This window comes from Mustela lutreola, chromosome 10 (genome assembly GCF_030435805.1).
Source record: "Mustela lutreola isolate mMusLut2 chromosome 10, mMusLut2.pri, whole genome shotgun sequence".
NCBI lineage: Eukaryota > Metazoa > Chordata > Mammalia > Carnivora > Mustelidae > Mustela > Mustela lutreola.
The window spans coordinates 26,742,774-26,763,107 of NC_081299.1; the positions used below are offsets into that span (position 1 = coordinate 26,742,774).

General features: G+C 34.8%; 1 protein-coding gene across 12 annotated transcripts in view; it reads left to right on the forward strand.

Moving 5' to 3' along the window:
• The window catches only part of ZMYM4 (zinc finger MYM-type containing 4), a 165,916-nt gene that overhangs the window by 113,702 nt on the left and 31,880 nt on the right, over positions 1-20,334 (forward strand). For all 12 annotated transcript variants that reach the window (XR_009344962.1, XM_059134853.1, XM_059134854.1 and 9 more), the window contains 13 exons: positions 590-762; positions 1,371-1,521; positions 2,072-2,212; positions 2,540-2,577; positions 3,527-3,671; positions 6,594-6,712; positions 7,410-7,581; positions 9,498-9,551; positions 10,347-10,526; positions 10,878-10,972; positions 16,724-16,895; positions 17,072-17,167; positions 19,259-19,410. Coding sequence is in view for 11 of the 12 variants with exons in the window: in XM_059134853.1 (XP_058990836.1) it covers positions 590-762; positions 1,371-1,521; positions 2,072-2,212; positions 2,540-2,577; positions 3,527-3,671; positions 6,594-6,712; positions 7,410-7,581; positions 9,498-9,551; positions 10,347-10,526; positions 10,878-10,972; positions 16,724-16,895; positions 17,072-17,167; positions 19,259-19,410 (1,688 nt within the window). In the remaining variant the exon portion in view is untranslated. The remainder of the gene's footprint in view (positions 1-589; positions 763-1,370; positions 1,522-2,071; positions 2,213-2,539; positions 2,578-3,526; positions 3,672-6,593; positions 6,713-7,409; positions 7,582-9,497; positions 9,552-10,346; positions 10,527-10,877; positions 10,973-16,723; positions 16,896-17,071; positions 17,168-19,258; positions 19,411-20,334) is intronic.

The window sequence follows — 20,334 nt, forward strand, 5'->3', positions numbered from 1 at the left end:
CCCTGAGATTGGTCATGACCTGAGCCGAAACCAGGAGTTGAGATACTTAACCGACTGAGCCACCTGGGCACTCCTGTTACTCTTATTTCTAAAGAGAACTTCCTAAATTTTGGTAGCATCCTAAGATTATACTTCTTTTGTTTTAAATGGACATGTTTCTGAATAGGCAAATCAATGTCAGGTAGATTGTCTTCTTTATTTAGATTAGTATTTTCTATGTTTAAAATGTTTTGTTTTATTTTAAAACTGTACACAATTGGCTTCCTAGATTAGTGGCTTTCAAACCTTTTGACCACAACACACAAGAAGAATACATTTTACATTGTGACCTAGTATGTTATCACCCACCCAAGTAAAATAAAACTTTTATGAAATAAAACTGGCTTTTATTATGTGTGATGCATAATAATGTTTTCTGTCCTATCTTACTTTGTTTAATAAAAGAAAATGATATTTCTTTAAATTGTTCTCTTAATCTACTAATTGGTGAGGATCCAAGTGTGAAAACATTTTCACAGGGCATTTAAGTTTAAAGATGTAGATACTTAGTATTTTTTTCTCACGTAAATTTTATTTTTCCTGTTTTTAGGTTGCAAATTGCTTTATAAACATGACTTGGCAAAACGCTGGGGAAATCACTGTAAAATGTGCAGTTATTGTTTACAGACATCTCCCAAATTGGTACAGAATAATTTGGGGGGAAAAGTAGAAGAGTTCTGTTGTGAAGAATGCATGTCCAAATACACAGTTCTGTTCTATCAGGTAAATATAATCCACATCCCTGGAGTTTTTCAAGTTAGGGCATATATTGCTTCCTTTTATTTTTTAACGTAGTACGAAGGGCAGTTTAGTGATTTAAAACTTGTAAGTGTTAACTGTATGGCATTAAAGAAAATAAATGTATTATGTCCTTTTTCAGTATTAATACAAGATTTAGGAAGACTTTAATGTCACTGAAGTTACATTCTTTTTTAAAAATTTCCTTATAGAAGATTTACCAGTCTTAAGATATTAAAGTATTTAAAATTAGCATTTTATTAATTTTTTATCTAAAATAAATTTGTCTTCTGATGATTTTGAAGGTGATTGATGATTTTGAAAGTGATTGTGTCTTATTTTGATTTCACTGTGTTTTTAAATTACCCTTTATTGGCATCTCTATAATGTGACTTTTAATGTTTATTTTAAAGATAGTTTAAAGTTTAGTTTAAAGATACAAATGTTAAATACCATTTTAGGGTAGTTAACCTTCAGTTTTGTATTCTAGATTCTAAGTTAGTTTCCTCACTTGTCTTTTGTGTGCTGCTTTAATTCTGTCAGGCCACGGATAATTTGTTTTTTACTCCTTTACCATCTTACTTCATTTTTAGATGGCCAAATGTGATGGTTGTAAGCGACAGGGTAAACTCAGTGAGTCCTTGAAATGGCGAGGAGAAATGAAGCATTTCTGTAACCTGCTTTGTATCTTGATGTTCTGTAATCAGCAGAGTATGTGTGACCCACCTTCACAAAACAATGCAGGTAAAATTAAACTTTACAGTCTTTGATCAGTGCCAGGAACAACTACTGTTCTGCAGATTGGGAACTTTAAACAGCTGTTAATAATTTCATAAAATGCAAATTTACAAATTTCATTCTGTTTAGATGACATTAACATTTAAATCCCTGTTTTGTTTAACATCTTGGATTAAGGCTTTGTATGAGTTCATTGTATTTTCTCTGAGCACATTGAATTAAATAAACTCTTTAAGAACTATGGGAAAGAATGGCATTTAATATTTATAATTGTGTATATATACCTTGACATCCTTAAAAAAGGATTTGAGAGTAAAACAAAGGACGTAGAGTGTAATCACATGCCTTTTAACTATACCACATGCATAGTTATGCAAGAGAAAGTACATGGAATACTTTTAAGTTTCACTAATTAAAAAGGTAGACAAAAGCCCAGTTAATCCTAAAGTGATTCTTAGAATTTAACCTTGCTAAAAGCATCATTTAACCTCCTTGAGATGTTGATTTCTTTGTTTGTGCATGTAAATTATAAGGTTTTTAAATTTTTGTTTATTAGCAAGTATTTCCATGGTGCCAGCTGCTTCAGCAGGGCCCCCATCTCTAAGAAAGGATTCAACTCCAGTTATAGCTAATGTAGTATCATTAGCCAGTGCTCCTGCTGCTCAGCCCACAGTGAATTCTAACAGTGTATTACAAGGTATGTCTGATTTGAAAGCATTTATCTAGCCTTTTGAAGTTGAATACAGTCAGTCTGTATCTTTTTTTTCCATCAGTGATCATTTTCCTGTTTGACACACTTATGTTATGAGTGGCGCCTCCCTATGGGCTGCTGGGCTTTAAACAATGTCTTCATCACTTCCAGATATTTTTTTTTTCATGTGACACTTTACATGTAGTATTCCTGTGAATTAAGATAATTCTTGTTTTTGTTACGAGATTTTGTCTGTCATTACACCATCAGCTTTAAATGCTGCTGTTTAAATAATTGTGTAAGGTCCTAAGTATTTATTTTCATTTATATTAGGTGCAGTTCCAACAGTGACAGCAAAAATCATTGGTGATGTAAGTTTTATTCTTTTAACTGGTATTGCCACTATATTTATGTTCCAGCTTTATACATATGAATATGTCTATGCTAATTTTCCTTGCTTTATTCTTTCTTATATGAAATAAATTTTATAAGCTCATTTAATCTTTGGGAACAAGATATTCTGGTTATTTCATTAGGCCTTTTATGTACTTTGATTTCTTTGAATGCTTGTTCTGTATAGTTACTGAAGGCTGTTTTTTTTGTTGGGTTGGTTTATGTTTTTGTTGTTTTTTTTTGTTCGTTTGTTTTTTTAGTTTAGTTTTAGAGAATTAAATTTTGCATAATCCAGGTGTAAAAGATATTTGAGGTGTTTTGTAATGTAGTCAGATTATAGATGAAATATTTACAAAATGTACTTTGTTTTTCACCCAGGGCAGGTTATCCTTAAATAAGCATTGTTGGGTTTTTACTCAGTATTTTTTTTTTTTTTTTGGTCTCTTAAGAGAAGAAAAAAGTAAATATGAGAAAAACTTATGACTAGAACAGGGGCATTTCTAAAGTGTTGTCTGGTCTCTGGGATAACTTTTGTATCTTTCTTTTACGTTACTTAAGTGACCCTAAGTGGTTCTGTTATTTCTAGTTATCTTGAAAACAAGGTCTTCTCAGACTAAACCCAGGAAATAATAGTTCTCATTTTAAACATAGCCAATATTGTTATTGACCAACAGAATCTTACAATAGAAATAGTGTTTTTCTTGGTAAATAGAACTATTAATTAGATACATTCAGAGTCCATATATAGTTATCAAACTATTTTATTACTCTTGCTATTTCAGGAACATTGTATTTCTTACATATTTAGTAAGTTCTCTGCCTTACATGTAATACCAATATAGTATTTCCTTTGAAGTTATAATATTTCTTGTAATTAATCATAAGCTTTTGAAAACCTCTTTGGTTTCTGATTTTTTTTTTTACTAGGCAAGTACACAAACAGATGCCCTGAAACTGCCACCTTCCCAGCCCCCAAGACTTTTGAAGAATAAAGCTTTATTGTGCAAACCCATTACACAGACTAAAGCCACCTCTTGCAAACCACATACCCAAAACAAAGAATGCCAGACAGGTATATTCCTTGCACTTTCTTCCTTTAAATTTTTTTTAGGGGAAAGGAATATGAAAGCTGCTTACATTGATTGAGTACCTACTGTTTCCTGCGTTATGTATTTGGTTGCTTATATACTTTACCCAGTTTTGTTCTCACAACAGTGAGTTAGGTATTTTCACCCTCTGAGAATTAAGAAATTATGGCAAAGAGAGGGTTTTAATTTATAATACCATGCTTTGAATACTTCATTTTCTTTTGTTATTAATAACAGTGTAATTTTATGAAATAAGCCTAGATTTTGGAATTCTATAGACAGGGTCTTAATTAAGATGAACTGTTGTTGTTGTTGTTGTTTAAGATTTTATTTATCTATTTGAGAGAGAGAATGATGGGGGAGGGGGAAGGAAGAGGGAGAAGGAGAAACACACTCCCCACTGAGTAGGGAGTCTGAAGCAGGGCTCCATCCCAGGACCCTGGTATCACAGCTTGAGCTAAAAGGCTAACGCTTAACCGACTGAGCCACCCAGGCACCCTGAGGAACTATTGTTTTGTAGAGCATCCTTAGGTTTGAACTTTTCCACCCTCTGTTTCAAATAATGTCAGATTTTTGTGCGAGAGGGCTTTCTTTTCTTATGAATCGCCTCTCCCCCAGGCAAAAGCTCTCAGCTACTTTTCTGGATTCTGGGTATGGTGCTATCCTTTGATTTTCTCAGCTTGCCTCTCCTGGCATAGAATCTCTGCCCTGCAAGTGATTAGGGACGAAGGTGATTGGGACCCAGTATTCTTGGCCTGCCATTCCTGCAGTAGGGCCTCCACTCAGGTACCCAAAAAGTCTCAGAATTTTTTTTTTCTTTTTTTTTTGGTAATATTTTATTTATTTGACAGAGATCACAAGTAGTCAGAGAGGCAGGCAGAGAGAGAAGGGGGAAGCAGGCTCCCTCCTGAGCGGAGAGCCGGATGTAGGGCTCCATCCCAGGACCCTGGGATCATGACCTGAGCCAAAGGCAGAGGCTTTAACCCACTGAGCCACCGAGGTGCCTCAAGCCTCAGAATTCTTAAACCTGAAAGTAATCCTAGATCTGGAAGGTTATCCTGTAGGTCAGTGTTTGATAAAACATCAATATGCATATGCATTACTTAGGAATTTTATTAAGTATGTTGTAATTTAGTGGGGTCTGAGGCTTTGACTTTCTTAAAGCTCCCATGAACCACATTGACTAGTAATGCTACAGATGACATTAGCCTATATTTGTATTAAATTAATAATGACTTAGTATTATGTAGCTTGGTTATCAGACATTGCTAATCACGTGATTTGGGAGTTTTTGTTTTTGAGTATAGTTAACACATAGTGTTATATTAGTTTCATGTGTACAATTTAGTGATTTGAAAAGTTCATACATTATGTTCAACTCAAGTATAGCTACCATCTGTCCCATCACATTGCTATTATGGTATCATTGACTGTATTACTTATACTCTACTCTTTATTCTTATGGCTTACTCTTTCCATAACTGGAGGCCTGTATTTCCTTTTCCCCTTCACCCACTTTTCCCAGTCCCCTATCCATAAGTAATTTTTTTTAATGTCCACTGGACCATGGTAAAATTGATCCCATATTATTTCCCACCTCTGACGCTACTCAGCTTGTCAGCTTTTCACTTCTTGTCACCAGCATCATCTTTCTTTTACATTAATGGTTTTATAATCTTCTAGGGTATTTTTCTGGCACATAGAAAGGACTCTGTAGGATACCTACTAAATAATTTAATGAATTCCCCATCATACTCACTTTTTCCCTACTCATATTTAGGTTTCTATGTTCTATTTCATCTTCTAGTACCTCAGAACATCTGCTTGTATATATTCATTCTTTTTTATAGGTATCATAACCATTCTGGTTGAGGTCCTCATCATCATAGCTCTACATATTGCAATTGTTGCCTACTTTTATACATGATATTCTTCTTATTCCATGCTAAGAGGGTCTCCAAATTAAACTTTTTAAAGCAAGGTTTTATTTATTTATTGAGAGAGAGTGTGTGTACATGTGCTCATGAATGAGGGGAAGGCAGAGGGTGAAGGAGAGGGCGAGAGAATCCTCATGTAGATTCCATGCTACCGCAGAGCCCGATGTGGGGTTCCATCTTATGACCCTGCCATCATGACCTGAGCTGAAACCAAGAGTTGGATGCTCAATTGACTGTGGTACCCAGGCACCCCCAAATTAAGCTTATAAAACAACATTTTCATCAGATTACTCTGTGCTAACCAATCTGTAGTAGTTCCGGGTTATCTACTGGAAAGATTTTTAAAAGTTCATTATAGCCTCACAAAAATGGCTCTTCTGCCTACTTAATCTCAACATTCTGTTCTTATTCATGTTATCAGTTTTCTATTACTCTTTCTAAGATTACTGTTCCAGTTCTTTTTATTCATTAATCCAAATTATATCCTTCCTTCACTGTATCTTCATATCAATCATTGTTGTGTTGACCGCTTTTAATCACTGCTCTCTTCAATCCTTTCTTCTCTATTCATTTATTTCTACTTTTTTGGACTCAGAGTGTCAAAGATTACACTTACGTTGAACTATAAATCTGTGTGCTTTATTTCTTATTTTTATTTTTTAAGATTTCTTTTATTTCTTTGAGAGAGAGAGCACAGGCTGGGGGGAGAGGCAGAGGGAGTGGGAGAAGCAGATTTCTGCTGAACAGGGAGCCTGATGTGTGGGACTCCATCCCAGAACCCTGGGATCATTGAGCCGAAAGCAGATGCTAAACCAACTGAACCACTCAGGCACCCCAAGTCTATGTGCTTTAAAAAGTTTTTTAATTATAATTCTTTTGGACTATACATCTTTGTTCCTTTAAAAGTTTTTTGTTATTGGAATGTTTCTAACTCTCTTTGTTTTTTGTAATTTTTTTCCCCTTCATTAGAAGACACTCCAAGTCAGCCCCAGATCATCGTGGTACCAGTTCCCGTACCAGTGTTTGTGCCCATACCTCTTCATCTTTATACTCAGTATGCACCAGTCCCATTTGGCATTCCAGTTCCAGTGAGTAATCATTTAGAGATTAAGACTGATTTAGTGCACGTATTCCTCAACTAATATGTTAGAAGGCCATAAAAAAATTCTTCACTTGTTGGTAAAATATTCCTGACTATAGTTGGTTATTATCATATCACTATATTTTTTAATATGGAGTATGTGAAGGACTGCCTCTCTTTATAACCTGCCTTCTCAGAGAATGCTGTGATGTAGCCTGTTCATAATGTTTCATACACAATAAGACCACTCAAACAGAAAAAGAACAGAAACTGTGTGTATGTGCTAAAATTCTAGAGTCTAGCGGGGGTGAGAAAGTAAAAACTGTGATTTACATCATTCTTTTTCTTAGAAATGTATTCTTTTTTTATTGGAAACATATTTTTCCTTGGTGAATTCTTAAGGAAAATGGTTGTGTGAAACTGAAAATGTTAAGCAAGAATATAATCAGAAACAAAAATGTGTTAGATAATTACTCTTTTAGATGATTCAGAAACACATTTTTTTGTTGATTATCTAGAAAATTGAACTGAATTGAATTTTTATTCAGATGGCTCTAGTCTTATAAGAACAAACTAGCAGGACTGTTTTAATCATTAGTAATAGAAATACCTGCATTTGTTCATTATTTTAGTACTTAAATCATCTCACAAATAATAGTTTTGTTGACAGACATACTCCCCAGAAACTGTTCTTGGTCTTTCAGATGCCTGTCCCTATGCTAATTCCATCCTCAATGGATAATGAAGATAAAGTCACTGAGAGTATTGAAGACATTAAGGAGAAGCTTCCTTCACATCCATTTGAAGCTGATCTTCTTGAGATGGCAGAAATGATTGCAGAAGACGAAGAGAAGGAGAAAACTCTATCCCAGGGAGGTTGGTATAATTTTAAAGTAAAGAAAGTAAAAAGTACACTTAAAAATATTTGGGTAATTCAAGTAATATTAAGTATTGGATAGTCAGGTGTTTCTAAATAGCAAGTATATGGATTTGTTAAAATTGATAACTGAAAGTTCTATCCTTTTTATAAAACTAAATATTAATATTCTATTTTTAGTTCTTAATTGTTCCAGAAAAATAATCTGTAAATCCATTTTCATGATTATGTTCTGGCTTTATTCCTATATTCCAAGCATGATACCTATTTAAGAAATTCCTGTTGTATAATAGTAAGCATTTTGATAGAAGAGCCTTAGGATGGGAAAACTGTTTGGCTCAAAATAACCTATAGATAAATCCCATGATAGATAGACCATCAATAAGAATAGTAGTTATGTGCTTACCATACCCTGGGCATGTCCTAAATGCACTCATTTAACCTTTACAGCCACCCTGTGGGGTGAATACTGTTTACTTGAAACTCCTCATTTGGAAAATAGGATATCATACTTGCCCTGGTTATGCAGTCAGGATGTGATGGAACCAGTTGAATTCTGTTTGACTCCAAAGCAAATGGCAGTAACAAGAAGTTGCAGTACATATCCAGAAAGGTTTCTAGCCTTAATTAGTACCTCCTTGATTTGTTAGGTATAAGAAGAGATAGAGAAAATGGTGTTTGGATAGTTGAAATACATGAAGGCCTTTTCCTGTATCACTGAGGTGTCAGGAAATTGTTTTTTCCTGACTTATGTTTTCTTTTTTTCAGTGACAGTTTTTACAAAGCTAGCCACCAGGTTTAGATTTTGCATAATAAATGCTAGATGATTTTCAGAACACTGTAGCATTTGAAAAAAATGTCAGCTTTCCTCTTGTGTTGACATTAAGTTTTAAAATCATATATATTCTCAGAGATGCATAAAAAGCCTATTTGTTATTATCTCAGTTTCTGGTCTCATTTTGCTCTCTAGTATATAATCTTGTAATTTGAGACCTATTTGTATGTGGAATTTAATGTCTTAGGGTATTGCCCCCTGTGCTTTATCTTCTAATTTCTGATAATTGGTTTAGAAGTTCGAGCAGTTCCTGATAATAAACTTCATTTTAGGTTGCCATCTCCATTCATATTAATAGTTAACATTTTCAGGTGCTTCCTCTGTATAAATATTGTAAGTTTGCCTTAACCTAAAAATTGAGTCAGACTGAAAAAACTTTCAAAACTAACCTTCAAGAAAGATAGTTGTAATCACATAAGTAAAATCAAATGGTTTAGAAACATGCAGGAGGGAGAAATGAATTCCATCTGAAGGGAACTGGCTAATTTATATATGATTTCAGAGAAAAAAAGCAATTTTCCTAGGCTTTAAAAAGCATTTTTCTTTTCTTCTTCTTCTTCTTTTTTTTTTTTTTTACTTTCAGTCCTTACACTTTTTATTTTTTAAGTAGTTAATTGGTAAAACTCTGTTCTTTTCAGTGCAGTGGTAAGGCATATTATATTTTGGGAGAAAAAAGCAATTCAAAGCATATTTTTCAATTTGTAAGTTGTGGGTGTGTGCGTATGTGTTTCATGATAAAAAAAAAATTCAGAAAGCACAGGAGTGTAAAATCTAAAATAAAGGTCTCTCTTGACCTGACTTCTCTAGAAATATACCTACTTATGTTTTCTTTTTTTCAGTGACAGAAAATATAGAAATATAACTACTAGAAATATAACTACTGTTACCAGTCAATTTCTTTGACTTCATTTACCACTAATGCCTAGTTTTATTAATGAACCATTCTTTCTCCATATGAAGGCTATTTTAGCATTCCCTAGTACGATTTATTTAGGTAATGCAGTTATTTCATTTGAGATCCAGTTTACTTTATATATACATGTAAGTTGTTAAATGTATACCTTTTTTTTCTTTCTTTAGGATCCCAAACTTCTGAACAAGAACTCTTTCTAGACACCAAGATTTTTGAAAAAGGTTTGTAATTCTACATATATTTCAGATCTTAGAATACAATCCTCAGGGCGCCTGGGTGGCTCAGTTGGTTAAGTGTCTGCCTTCAGCTCAAGTGATGATCCCTGGGTCCTGGGATAGAGCTGTTGTCAAGTTTCCTGCTCAGCAGGGAGTCTGCTGCTTCGTCTTCCCTGCCCTCTCCCCGCTTGTGTTCTCTCTCTCATAAATATATATAATCTTTAAAAGAAAATATTTAGTAATATAAATAATAAAGTATTAGTATCCTTGGAATTAATATTTGCAATTTTATTTACTTGTAGGGTGCATCAGGTGTTTGTGTATGCTTATATGTAATGAGAATAATAAAAGGTACCTCAGATACTGGTTTTTTTCTTTCTGGGTTGTTGTTTTTATTTTTAAGATTTTATTTATTTATTGGACAGAGAGAGGAAGATAGAGAGTGAATACAAGAAGGGCGTCTGGGGGTAGGTGAAGCAGGCTTCCAACTGAGCGGGGAGCCCAAACGTGGGGTTTAATCCCAGGACCGTGGGATCATGACCTGAGCCAAAGGCAGACACTTAATGACTGAGCCACCAGGCACCCCTCACATACTGGTTTTAAGGATTAATTGAGATAAAATCTAAAGTGTATACCAAGAATATGAAGCCAGTTTTGTGAGGCTGGTGAAGAAGTTTTCATTCTTTAGTGTACTTAGTTAAATCAGCAATCATATCTCAGTTTTGTTATTCTGGAGTTCAAGAAGGCTTCTCAGCTATATAGAGTCTGTCTTATTTTTAGTTTGTTTTCTGTCTGTTTCAGACCAAGGAAGTACATACAGTGGTGACCTTGAATCAGAGGCAGTATCTACTCCACATAGCTGGGAGGAAGAGTTGAATCATTATGCCTTAAAGTCAAATGCTGTGCAAGATGCTGATTCAGACTTGAAACCGCTCTCAAAAGGGGAAACTGAGCAGGATCTGGAAGCAGATTTTCCATCTGGTTTGTGTGACATAAAATACTCTTGATTTTAGAACATCTTGATTTGTTGACATTATGAAGGAGATATACTGTGTAATAATCTAGGACACAAATGATCCCTACCTTTGAAGGTTAAATGATAAATGGTTAATTTTTTTAACCTTTCCACTGTAACCATGTAGGAGGTTTTCTTGATTTTTAAAGAAGTTTTTAAGTGCTATATTTTTTGTTTCTTTTAAGAATATAAGTAAGTTATTTTATCATGAACAAAATAATATAGAGATGATTACCTGATGTTTCCTCCCCCAGTCTGTCTTTATATAAATCTGTGAGTTATTTACCTCAAATTATGCTTTCTGCTAATTATTATAGAATCCTTTGACCCGCTGAATAAAGGACAGGGAATCCAGGCTCGTTCCCGAACAAGACGACGGCACAGAGATGGCTTCCCTCAGCCTAGACGAAGAGTAAGCAGTAGCTTAATTTTTTTACCATTTTCTTTCCTTGGTGTTTTTTAGTGTATTCCATATATTGTTTTACACAGTCTTGTAGTTTTGTGCCTTTATTTCTGTTTTGTATAATCAAGAACCACATCTTTTGAATATTTTAAAGGGATGTGTAAACCTTGATGTTTCAGTAATAGAGTTGGTAAGATAAGTTTTCTAGCGCAGCACATGGCATATGCTTAGTATGTGGTTATTATGTAGCTGCTCAGTGTTTGTTGCCATTGTCATCATCTGGATCATCATTAAAAGGCTTTTCCATCTGATAGAAGGGTTACCAGGAAAATTTGCAGTTTACTAGTGGATAGTTTGTTACTCTGTTCTGCTACTCATTTGTGTTACAGTAAGTCATTCTGGAGTTACTGGGGTCTGATGAGCTAGGAGCATGTACTTACTCATGGTCCAGGCTTCAGCCATACAGACACAAGAAAGAGCAGCATTCCTGCCACTCCACAATAGCATATGACACAACACCTTGGTATGTGCCACATAATCATTACATTTTAATGAATTTGTATTATAATTGATGAACTAAAAATATCAATAATATGACAGACAGCTGTTGTTAAAAAAAAGACCATTACTTTGTATTTCTTTTATCATGGTCTTTCTCTTTGGTTTTTATAATCAAGGGTGTTTTGTTCTATTTTACTTTAAAAAAAGTTTTTTATAATCTTCGTTGTATACTTTTTTTAAAGTCTCTAAATTCAGTTTTTTTTTCTTTTTTACATATTATAACAATGAAGTTATTATTTTTTATAATATAGTATAATAGTGAAATTCACACGGACTCTTTATTATATTGATAGGATTTTCCCATACTAAAACTGAAAGACTAAATAGCCTTATTAGTATTTTTTAAAGATTTTATTTATTCATTTTACAGAGATCACAAGTAGGCAGAGAGGAAGGGAAGCAGGCTCTCTGCTGAGCAGAGAGCCCAGTGCAGGGCTTGATCCCAGGACCCTGAGATCACAACCTGAGCCAAAGGCAGAGGCTTTAACCCACTGAGCCACCCATGCGCCGCACTAATAGCCTTATTTTAAAAAAATGATCTCTTTGGAGTTATAATTGGATTCAGAAATTTATAAATTTTAAGTGTAAAATTTGATTACCTTCAACATACATATTTAGTTTGTAATTACCACCATAACCATAGCTCTTCCACTGTCCCAAAAAGCTCCCTCATGACCTTTGGAATCAATTTTCTCTAGCTCCTGATAACCACCAATCTCCTTTGCAAATTGATGCAAAATGGTACTGCTTTGCCTTTTTTCAAAATGTCATATAAATGGAATTACATAATTCATAGTCTTCTCTGTTTGGCTTCTTTCACTTAGCAGAATGTTTTGGAGATTTACTTATGTTGTTTCATGTATCAGAAGGCCATTCATTCCTTTTTATTTCTGAGTAGCATTTCATTGTATGGACAAACCAGAATTTGTTTAATGGTTGGAAATTCTGGGTTATTTCCAGGTTTGGGCAATTTCAAATACAGCTGCTATGATCATTCTAGATATAAATGTCTGTGTGAACATACAGTTTCATTTGAGGAAAAACACGCAGAAGTGGGATTGCTAGGTCTTACAGTATGTGTGTTTTTAACTCTGTAAAAAAGCTTATCAAATGGTTTTCCAAAGTAATAGCTGGTACCATTTTGAATTCCCATCAAGAATGTATGAGTTCCAATCAGCTCCATGACTTTGCTAATACTTGGTATTGTCAGTTAATTTTAGCCATTCTAGCCAGTGCGTAGTGGTATCTCACTGTGGCTTTAGTTTATGTTTTCCTAATGACTGATGATGTTGGACATCTTTTCATGTGCATATTTGTCATTATTATATCTTCTTTTGTAAAGTGTTTAGAACTATTGCTCATTTTTTAAACTGGGTTGTTTGTCATCTCACTGAGTTGTGTTCTTTATTATGGATATAATTCTTTTCTCAGACATGACTTTTGTTCCTATTCTGCAATTTCAATTCTGTTTTCTTAATGGTGAAGAGCAGAACTTTTGTGATTTTGTAAAAGTCCTTTTTTATCAATTTTTTATTCTTTTATGATTCATGCTTTTTAGTATTCCATGTAAAAGTCTTTGCTTAACCTGTGAGAACTAAGATACTCTTTTATGTTTTCTTCTAGTTTTATACTTTAGCTTATATGTGTCATTCCAAGATTATTTTTATGTATGAATTGAGTAAAATATCAAGGTTTCTTGTTTTTGTTTGTCATGTCCAGTTGGTTAGTACCATCTTGGAAAAGACTGTGCTTTCCCTCATTGAATTACATTGCACTTAATAAAAAAAACAACAAAAAACATTTATTTATTTGAGAAAGAGAGCACAGGGGGAAAAGCAGAGGGAGGGGGGAGGGAGAGAATTCCAAGAAGATTCTGTACTAAGTACAGAGCCTGTTGTGTGTCTTGATCCCAGGACCCTGAGATAATGGCCTGAGCTGAAATCAAGAGTTGGATGCTTAACTGAGCCAGCCAGGCGCCCCTGTGTTGCACTTCTGTTAAAATCAGCTGACTATATATGTGTCGGTTTATTTCTGAATTTCTGTTCTGTTCCCTTGAATAGGGAACAATGTCTATTTTAATATGTCTGTTTTGTATATTTTAATATAGTACCAAATGTCTTGATTATTGTAGCTTTATAATGAATCTTGAAGTCAGGAGTGTAAGTCTTTGAACTTTGTTCTTTTTCAAAATCATCATTTGCATATCCATATAAATTTTAGAATCAACTTGCCAGTTTTTACAAAAAAGCGTGCTAAAACTTTGGTTGGGGTTGTTCTGAATCCATAGGTCAGTTTGCAGAGAATTGATATTTTTGCAATTTTGAGCTGTCCGATCTATGAAGATGGTATTTTTCTCCTTTGTCTTTAATTTCTCTCAGCAGTGTTTTAGGGACACCTGGGTGGTTCAGTTCATTAAGCGGCTGCTTTTGGCTCAAGTGTGTGATCCCAGGGTCCTGGGATCGAGTTCTGCATCTGGCTCCCTGCTCAGCAGAGAGCCTGTTTCTCCCTCTCACTCTATGTGCTGCTCTCCCTGTTTGTACTCTCTCTCTGTCAAATGAATAAATAAAATCTTTATAAAACAACAAGTGTTTTATACTGTTCAAGTCTCATACTTGCTAAATTTATCTAGTGAGTTTTTGAAATTTATTTTGATCCTGTTTTAAGTAGTAGTATTTTTTATTTCATTTTCTGGTGTTCATTCTCATATAAAAATAGAGATTTTTTTCTTTTATTTTTAATTTCTTTCATAATATATATATTTTTTGTTTCAAGTTTTTCTTTAAATTCCAGTTAACATGATACTTTTTCTTTTTTGAAAAATTTTATATATTTTAGAGAGAGACTGAGAGAGAGTACAAGCTGAGGGAAGGGCAGAGGGAGAGGGAAAGAATCTCAAGCAGATACCCCTGCTGTGAGTATTGTCCACTGTGGGTGGGCCTTGATCTCATGACCCTGAGATCATGACCTGAGCCAAAATCAAGAGTTGGGTGCTTAACCCCAGCACCCCAAGATTTCTTTTTCTTTATCGATTATATGTACTATGATTTTGCTCGATTAAAGTCTAGGATATCGTACCTTAGACAATCCTGTTATTTGTGAATAAAGATTGTTTTACTTTTTCCTTTCCAATCTTAATGCACTTTCTTTTTTCTTTTATTTTTCAATGTATTGTACTAGCTAGGATTTTTTAATGTATTGTACTAACTTCAGTACAGTGTTGAAATATTCGTGATGAGAGCAGATCTTCATGCCTATTCTCTATCTTAGGGCAAGTGTTCAGTCTTGCCATAATAACTATGATATTACTTGTAGGTTTCTTGTGGATAGCCCCTATCAGGCAGGAAGTTCGCTTCTATTTTTAATTTGCTGAAAATTTTTATCATGATTTGTGTTAAATTTGTCAGCTGGCTCTCTTGAATCTATTGAGATACTTACCTGGTTTTTCCTTTCTGAGTCTATTAAATGATGACATACATTAATTCTTAAAACGGTCAACTAACTTTGCATTCATGGGATAAACCTTACTTTATTCTGATGTATTTATTCTTTTGTCTGTTGCTGGATTCAGGTTGCCAATATATTGTTAAAGTTTTATAAATGTTTCCATTGAAGAGAGAGATTGATCTGTAGTCTTTTTTTTTCTTTTCAGAGATTTTATTTATTTGACAGAGAGAGATCACAAGTAGGCAGAGAGGCAAGAGAGAGAGAGAGAGGAGGAAGCAGGCTCCCTGCCGAGCAGAGAGCCCAATGCGGGACTAGATCCCAGAACCCTGATATCATGACCTGAGCTGAAGGTAGAGGCTTAACCCACTGAGCCACCCAGGTGCCCCTGATCTGTAGTCTTGTATAGATTCTTTGGCCTTGTTCTCAGCATAATGGTAGCATTGTACAGTGAGTTGGTGTTTACTCCTTTTCTGTTTTCTAAAATAAAATTGATAGAATTTAACTGGTGGGTCTACAGGGGTTTTGTAGGAAAGTTTTAAACTATGAATTAAATGTTTATGGCTATTTAGGTTATCTCTTCTAGAGCAAGCTTTGTTAGTTTGTGTCTTTCAGGAAATTCCTTCATCTGCCTTATCAGGTTTATGGGCATGACTGCATTCTCTTAACTCCCCTTTTAATGTACCTAGGGTGAGGTATTGGTAATTTATGTTTTCTGTCTTTTTTTTCCTGATCATTCTAGCTAGAAATGTATTGATTTTTTAAAAAATTTTTTGAAAGAACCAGCTTTTTAATTTTATTATTTTTATCCTCTATCCCATTTTTATTGATTTTTTCCCTTATTTTTATTATTTCTTTAATTTTCCTTACTTTGGGTTTTATCTTATTTATTTATTCATTTATATTTAGTGTGTGGTAGAGACAGACAGAGAAAGGCAGACATAGGGAGAGGGAGAGAGAATCCCAAGCAGGTGAGCAGGCTCCATGCCCAGGGTAGAGCCTGATGTGGGGCTTGATCTCATGACCCCAAAATCATGACCTGAGCTGAACTCGAGAGCCAGATGCTTAACTGACTGAGCCATCCAGATGCCCCTCTTACTTTGGGTTTTAATGTGGTCTACTTTTTTCTAGTTTCATAAAGTAAAGCTTTGATTCTTGATTTTAGACTTTGATTTATTTTTCAAGGAAACATTTTAATATTATAAATGTCATTGTAAGCTTTAGTATTGTGGGGGAAAAATTGATGTCTTCATTTCCACTGAAGTTCAGAATACTTTCAAATTGCATTTGTGGTTTCTTCTTTGACCATGGGTATTTATAAATGTGTTGTTTAATTTCTAATTCTCGAGGATTTTCTTAACATCATTTCATTATTGGTTTCTAGTTTGATTTTATTGTAATTAGAGAATATATGGGGTCTTTTTTGTATCCCAGAATGGATCTGCTCATCTGTTCCATGAAGTAGACCTGAGTGGTAATAACGGTTATTCATACCTCATTGGGTGGGTTCAGTATCTGGAACATAGTGAGTACTTAATGTTAGAAATTATTAGAGTTCTGCATTTCAGCTCTCTCTTTTTTTCTCATGTGGTTTTGATTAACCTCTAAAACTCTTTCTAGCTTGAAGAGCTTGAATCTTTAGGGTCTAATAGTTAATTGTGTGTTCTGTAAATTTATTTTTTTCTTTCATTGAGAACTGTGTTTCTTAAAGATTCATAACTAAATTTTATATTCTGTGAATTTTTGAAATTCTTACAGGGACGGAAGAAGTCTATAGTAGCTGTGGAGCCCAGAAGTCTTATTCAAGGAGCCTTTCAGGGGTGTTCAGTGTCTGGGATGACACTGAAATACATGTATGGGGTAAATGCCTGGAAGAACTGGGTTCAGTGGAAAAATGCCAAGGAAGAGCAGGGGGATCTGAAATGTGGCGGTAAATACACAGCATGAATTTGTGTCTTGATTGAGAGGGTTGGGGTTATATAATTCAAGTCATCAATCTATACAAAAGGGATACCTACTAGGTCAAAACTGCATAAAACTTTGGTTTTGGTGTTAAATTTTCCCATTTTTATTTAAACTTCTTATTTCTTTTTCTCTTCTTGTCAGGTATTGAACATGCTGCATCTAGCCCATGTTCTGACTCTTTAGGAAGTTCTCAAGACCATGCACTCTCTCAAGAATCCTCAGACCCAAGCTGTAGAGGTAAAATCATTTCTCTCTTTGTAATCTGAATTCTCTGAATCACTTTTAATATTATTGCCAATTTTAAATTTGTAAATGGGAATATTTGAGATTGTTTAAAATTTGGAGTTTTATGGTAAAAGAGAAATTAATATCCTGTTCTCAATTATAAAGAGCTTGTTATAAAGGTAAGGTTGTATGGGCATGAATCTGTTACACAAATATGAGGAATTGTGTTCCTTTCTCTAACATTATGTGGGTGACTCAAATCTGTATTCTTGAGCCCTTATCTGTAAAATAACCCATATGGAACCCAGTGTAACACTTCTGCTTCTGGTGGTGGTGTTGAGAAAAATACCTGGAAAAGCCTTTTCTCTTCTGTGGGAATTTTTCCTAATAATAACCTCTGTGAGACTGGGTGTTAGGAAATTTGGGACCCAATAAACAATTCACATAGAGCAGCAGTGTTTAATTTTAGAGCCTACTTGAACTTTTTTCTTCCCTGTTATTGAAGTTCCTATTCTAAACTTTTGTTTTTAGTTTTTATTTTCTTTTTTATTATCTGTGTTTTATGTAAGATACTTGCTGTAATCTTTGTGGAATGAGATGGGCATGGCAGGAATGGATGAATATGTCTTTGTCACTAGATATTTTGCCTCTTTCCAACTATACCTTCTTTTTAACAACCAGGTAATTGCGTGCACTCTTGGCTTCATCTCAGTCCACCCTGCTGGCTTTTAGGTACATGTCACTCTCCTTATTGGAGCAGTTACTGGCTGCTGTGGTCTGTGACTGACTCACTGAGTTCCTGCAGATCATGTATAATCTCTGCTGAGTGATAAAAGTATACTTCTGTGAGGGAGGTTTATTATGCCCTTTAACTCCCAGTTTGAACCACAACACTCTTTGTTTTAAAGAAGAAAGGGGTAGGGAGAATGAAGAGGTAATATTATATTAGACTACCAGGCCTAAATGCAATAACCGCAGGAGATGCCTACTCATTTCTGCTATTCATTCATCCAAAAAGTACTGAATTTATGTACCAGGTATGTACCATGCATGGTGGTTAGTTACTTTGGTGAAAAGGTCAAACATGGTCCTTGCCCTTCTGAACCACCATTTACCTTTTGCAAAACCAAATCAGGGAAGCTCAGGTGCGTCTTTGAAAACATGCAAACTTGTCTAAATGCAGAGTAGCAGTGACTAGAAAGAGTGCTTCCACTTTAATCCGAATTGAAGTAGAGTCTCTACTGGAGTAGTTTCTCTACATATCAAATTGTAGGATCTGCAATTTCTATAGAATGTCTGCAAATCAAATTGGGTCACTCTCCTGGTAAAATTAATTCAGTTCCTAGTTGTCTTCAAAGCCTTAATATGCTAGGTTAGATTTACAACAGTCTACCCTGATCTACCCTTCTTGATTTTTTCCTGTACATCTGAGTCCCCTCAATCTTCATTTTTCTGTATTCAGCATTTCTAGGGGCATGAAGATGTTGTATGTTATTTGAAGTGTTCTCTATTCTAATCTGAGTTAGAGGAAGTTACACAGCATTTTTATACAGATACTCTCAGAACCTTTAATAAACCTCTTTTTATGTATCTTTGAAAATTCTTTAGACACTGATATAATATGCTGCCGTTTTCTAAATTTATCAGATCTTAGAATCCCGGTTTTCTCCAGCTCTCATGTTACTAGTATTTTGTGGAATATGCTTTGGTGAATATTTCTATGTCCTTAGATTACCATTCTTTATTCATTTGTTTAACTCTTTTAAACCTTTCAGGGTCTGGCATTTGTGTCGCATCCTCCAGAATCTCACCTGACCCTTCCCTGTCAGATAGATGGTCCTCATTTGCTTTCCTAGAATCCTTCTTAAATTCAACCCGCCATAGCACATGTTACACATGGTGCACTGCATTGTTTTTATTTCTTTAACTGAAAAAGCCTTGAGATCAGGTTTATCTGTAATCCATGTATTCACCAGTGTACACTACAGTGCCTGAGCCCACAGTAGTAGTCAGTAGCTTTTCAGTGAATAATGTTACTGTGTTTCTCATAAGTTAATGTTTTTTAATAAGTTAATATTTCAGATGTTTTCTACCTTTTCGTAGTCCGTTCTATCAAGCTGAAGGAAGATATTCTGTCCTGCACTTTCGCTGAGTTGAGTTTGGGTTTATGCCAGTTTATCCAAGAGGTGCGGAGACCAAATGGTGAAAAATATGATCCAGACAGTATCTTATACTTGTGCCTTGGAATTCAGCAGGTATCAGTTTCAGTAATTGTTCTAAAATATATTGCGTTTTTAATAATTTTGATAGCTCCTTTGATTCAAGTTGAAAAATTATAGTGTATGTGGTCGTTTGGTATTGCTTTTATACTCTGTTCTTAATGAACCACTTCCCCTGGTTTAAAAGTCTTGATCATATCATAAGTCAAATTGAGACTGTTAGTAGAAGAACAGAAATTGAGATAGTGCATTTTATTCAGTTATGGACAAAAAAGGCAAAAATAACAAAATTCACAAAAAGTGACATAGGTGACTATGTGTATATGTGTTTATGTAGATCATGTGGTTTCATTAAAATTTTTTTAAATGCATATTAAAATAACAGAGGTACCTGGGTGGCTCAGTCGGGTAAGCAGCTATCTATCAGCTTAGATCATGATTCCAGGGTCCTGGGATCGAGCCCAATGTTGGATTCCCTACTAAGCAGGGAGTCTGCTTCTCCTCTGTCTTTTCATGTGCTCTTTCTCTCAAGTAAAGAAATAAAATCTTAAAACAAAATAAAAATATATACCATTATTTGTCTATCACATTAGCAAAAAAAAATTATAACAGTTTTTGTTGATATGAATTCTGTGAAGGGAATTTGCCTTCATAGCTGTTGGTAATTAGTACACACTTTCTAGAAAGCAGTTTTGAGCACATGTTTCAGGAATATTTTTGAATGTTCATACTCTTTCGCCAGTAATACTTTCTGGGAATCTGATAGGGCTAATACTCTGAAGTTCAGACATCGTTTGCACAAAATCAGAAATAACTTCAATGCCCCCCAGAGATTTTATTTACTTATTTGACAGACAGAGATCACAAGTAGGCAGAGAGGCAGGCAGAGAGAGAGAGAAGGAAGCAGGCTCCCCTCTGAGCAGAGAACCTGATGCGGGGCTCGATCCCATGACACCGGGA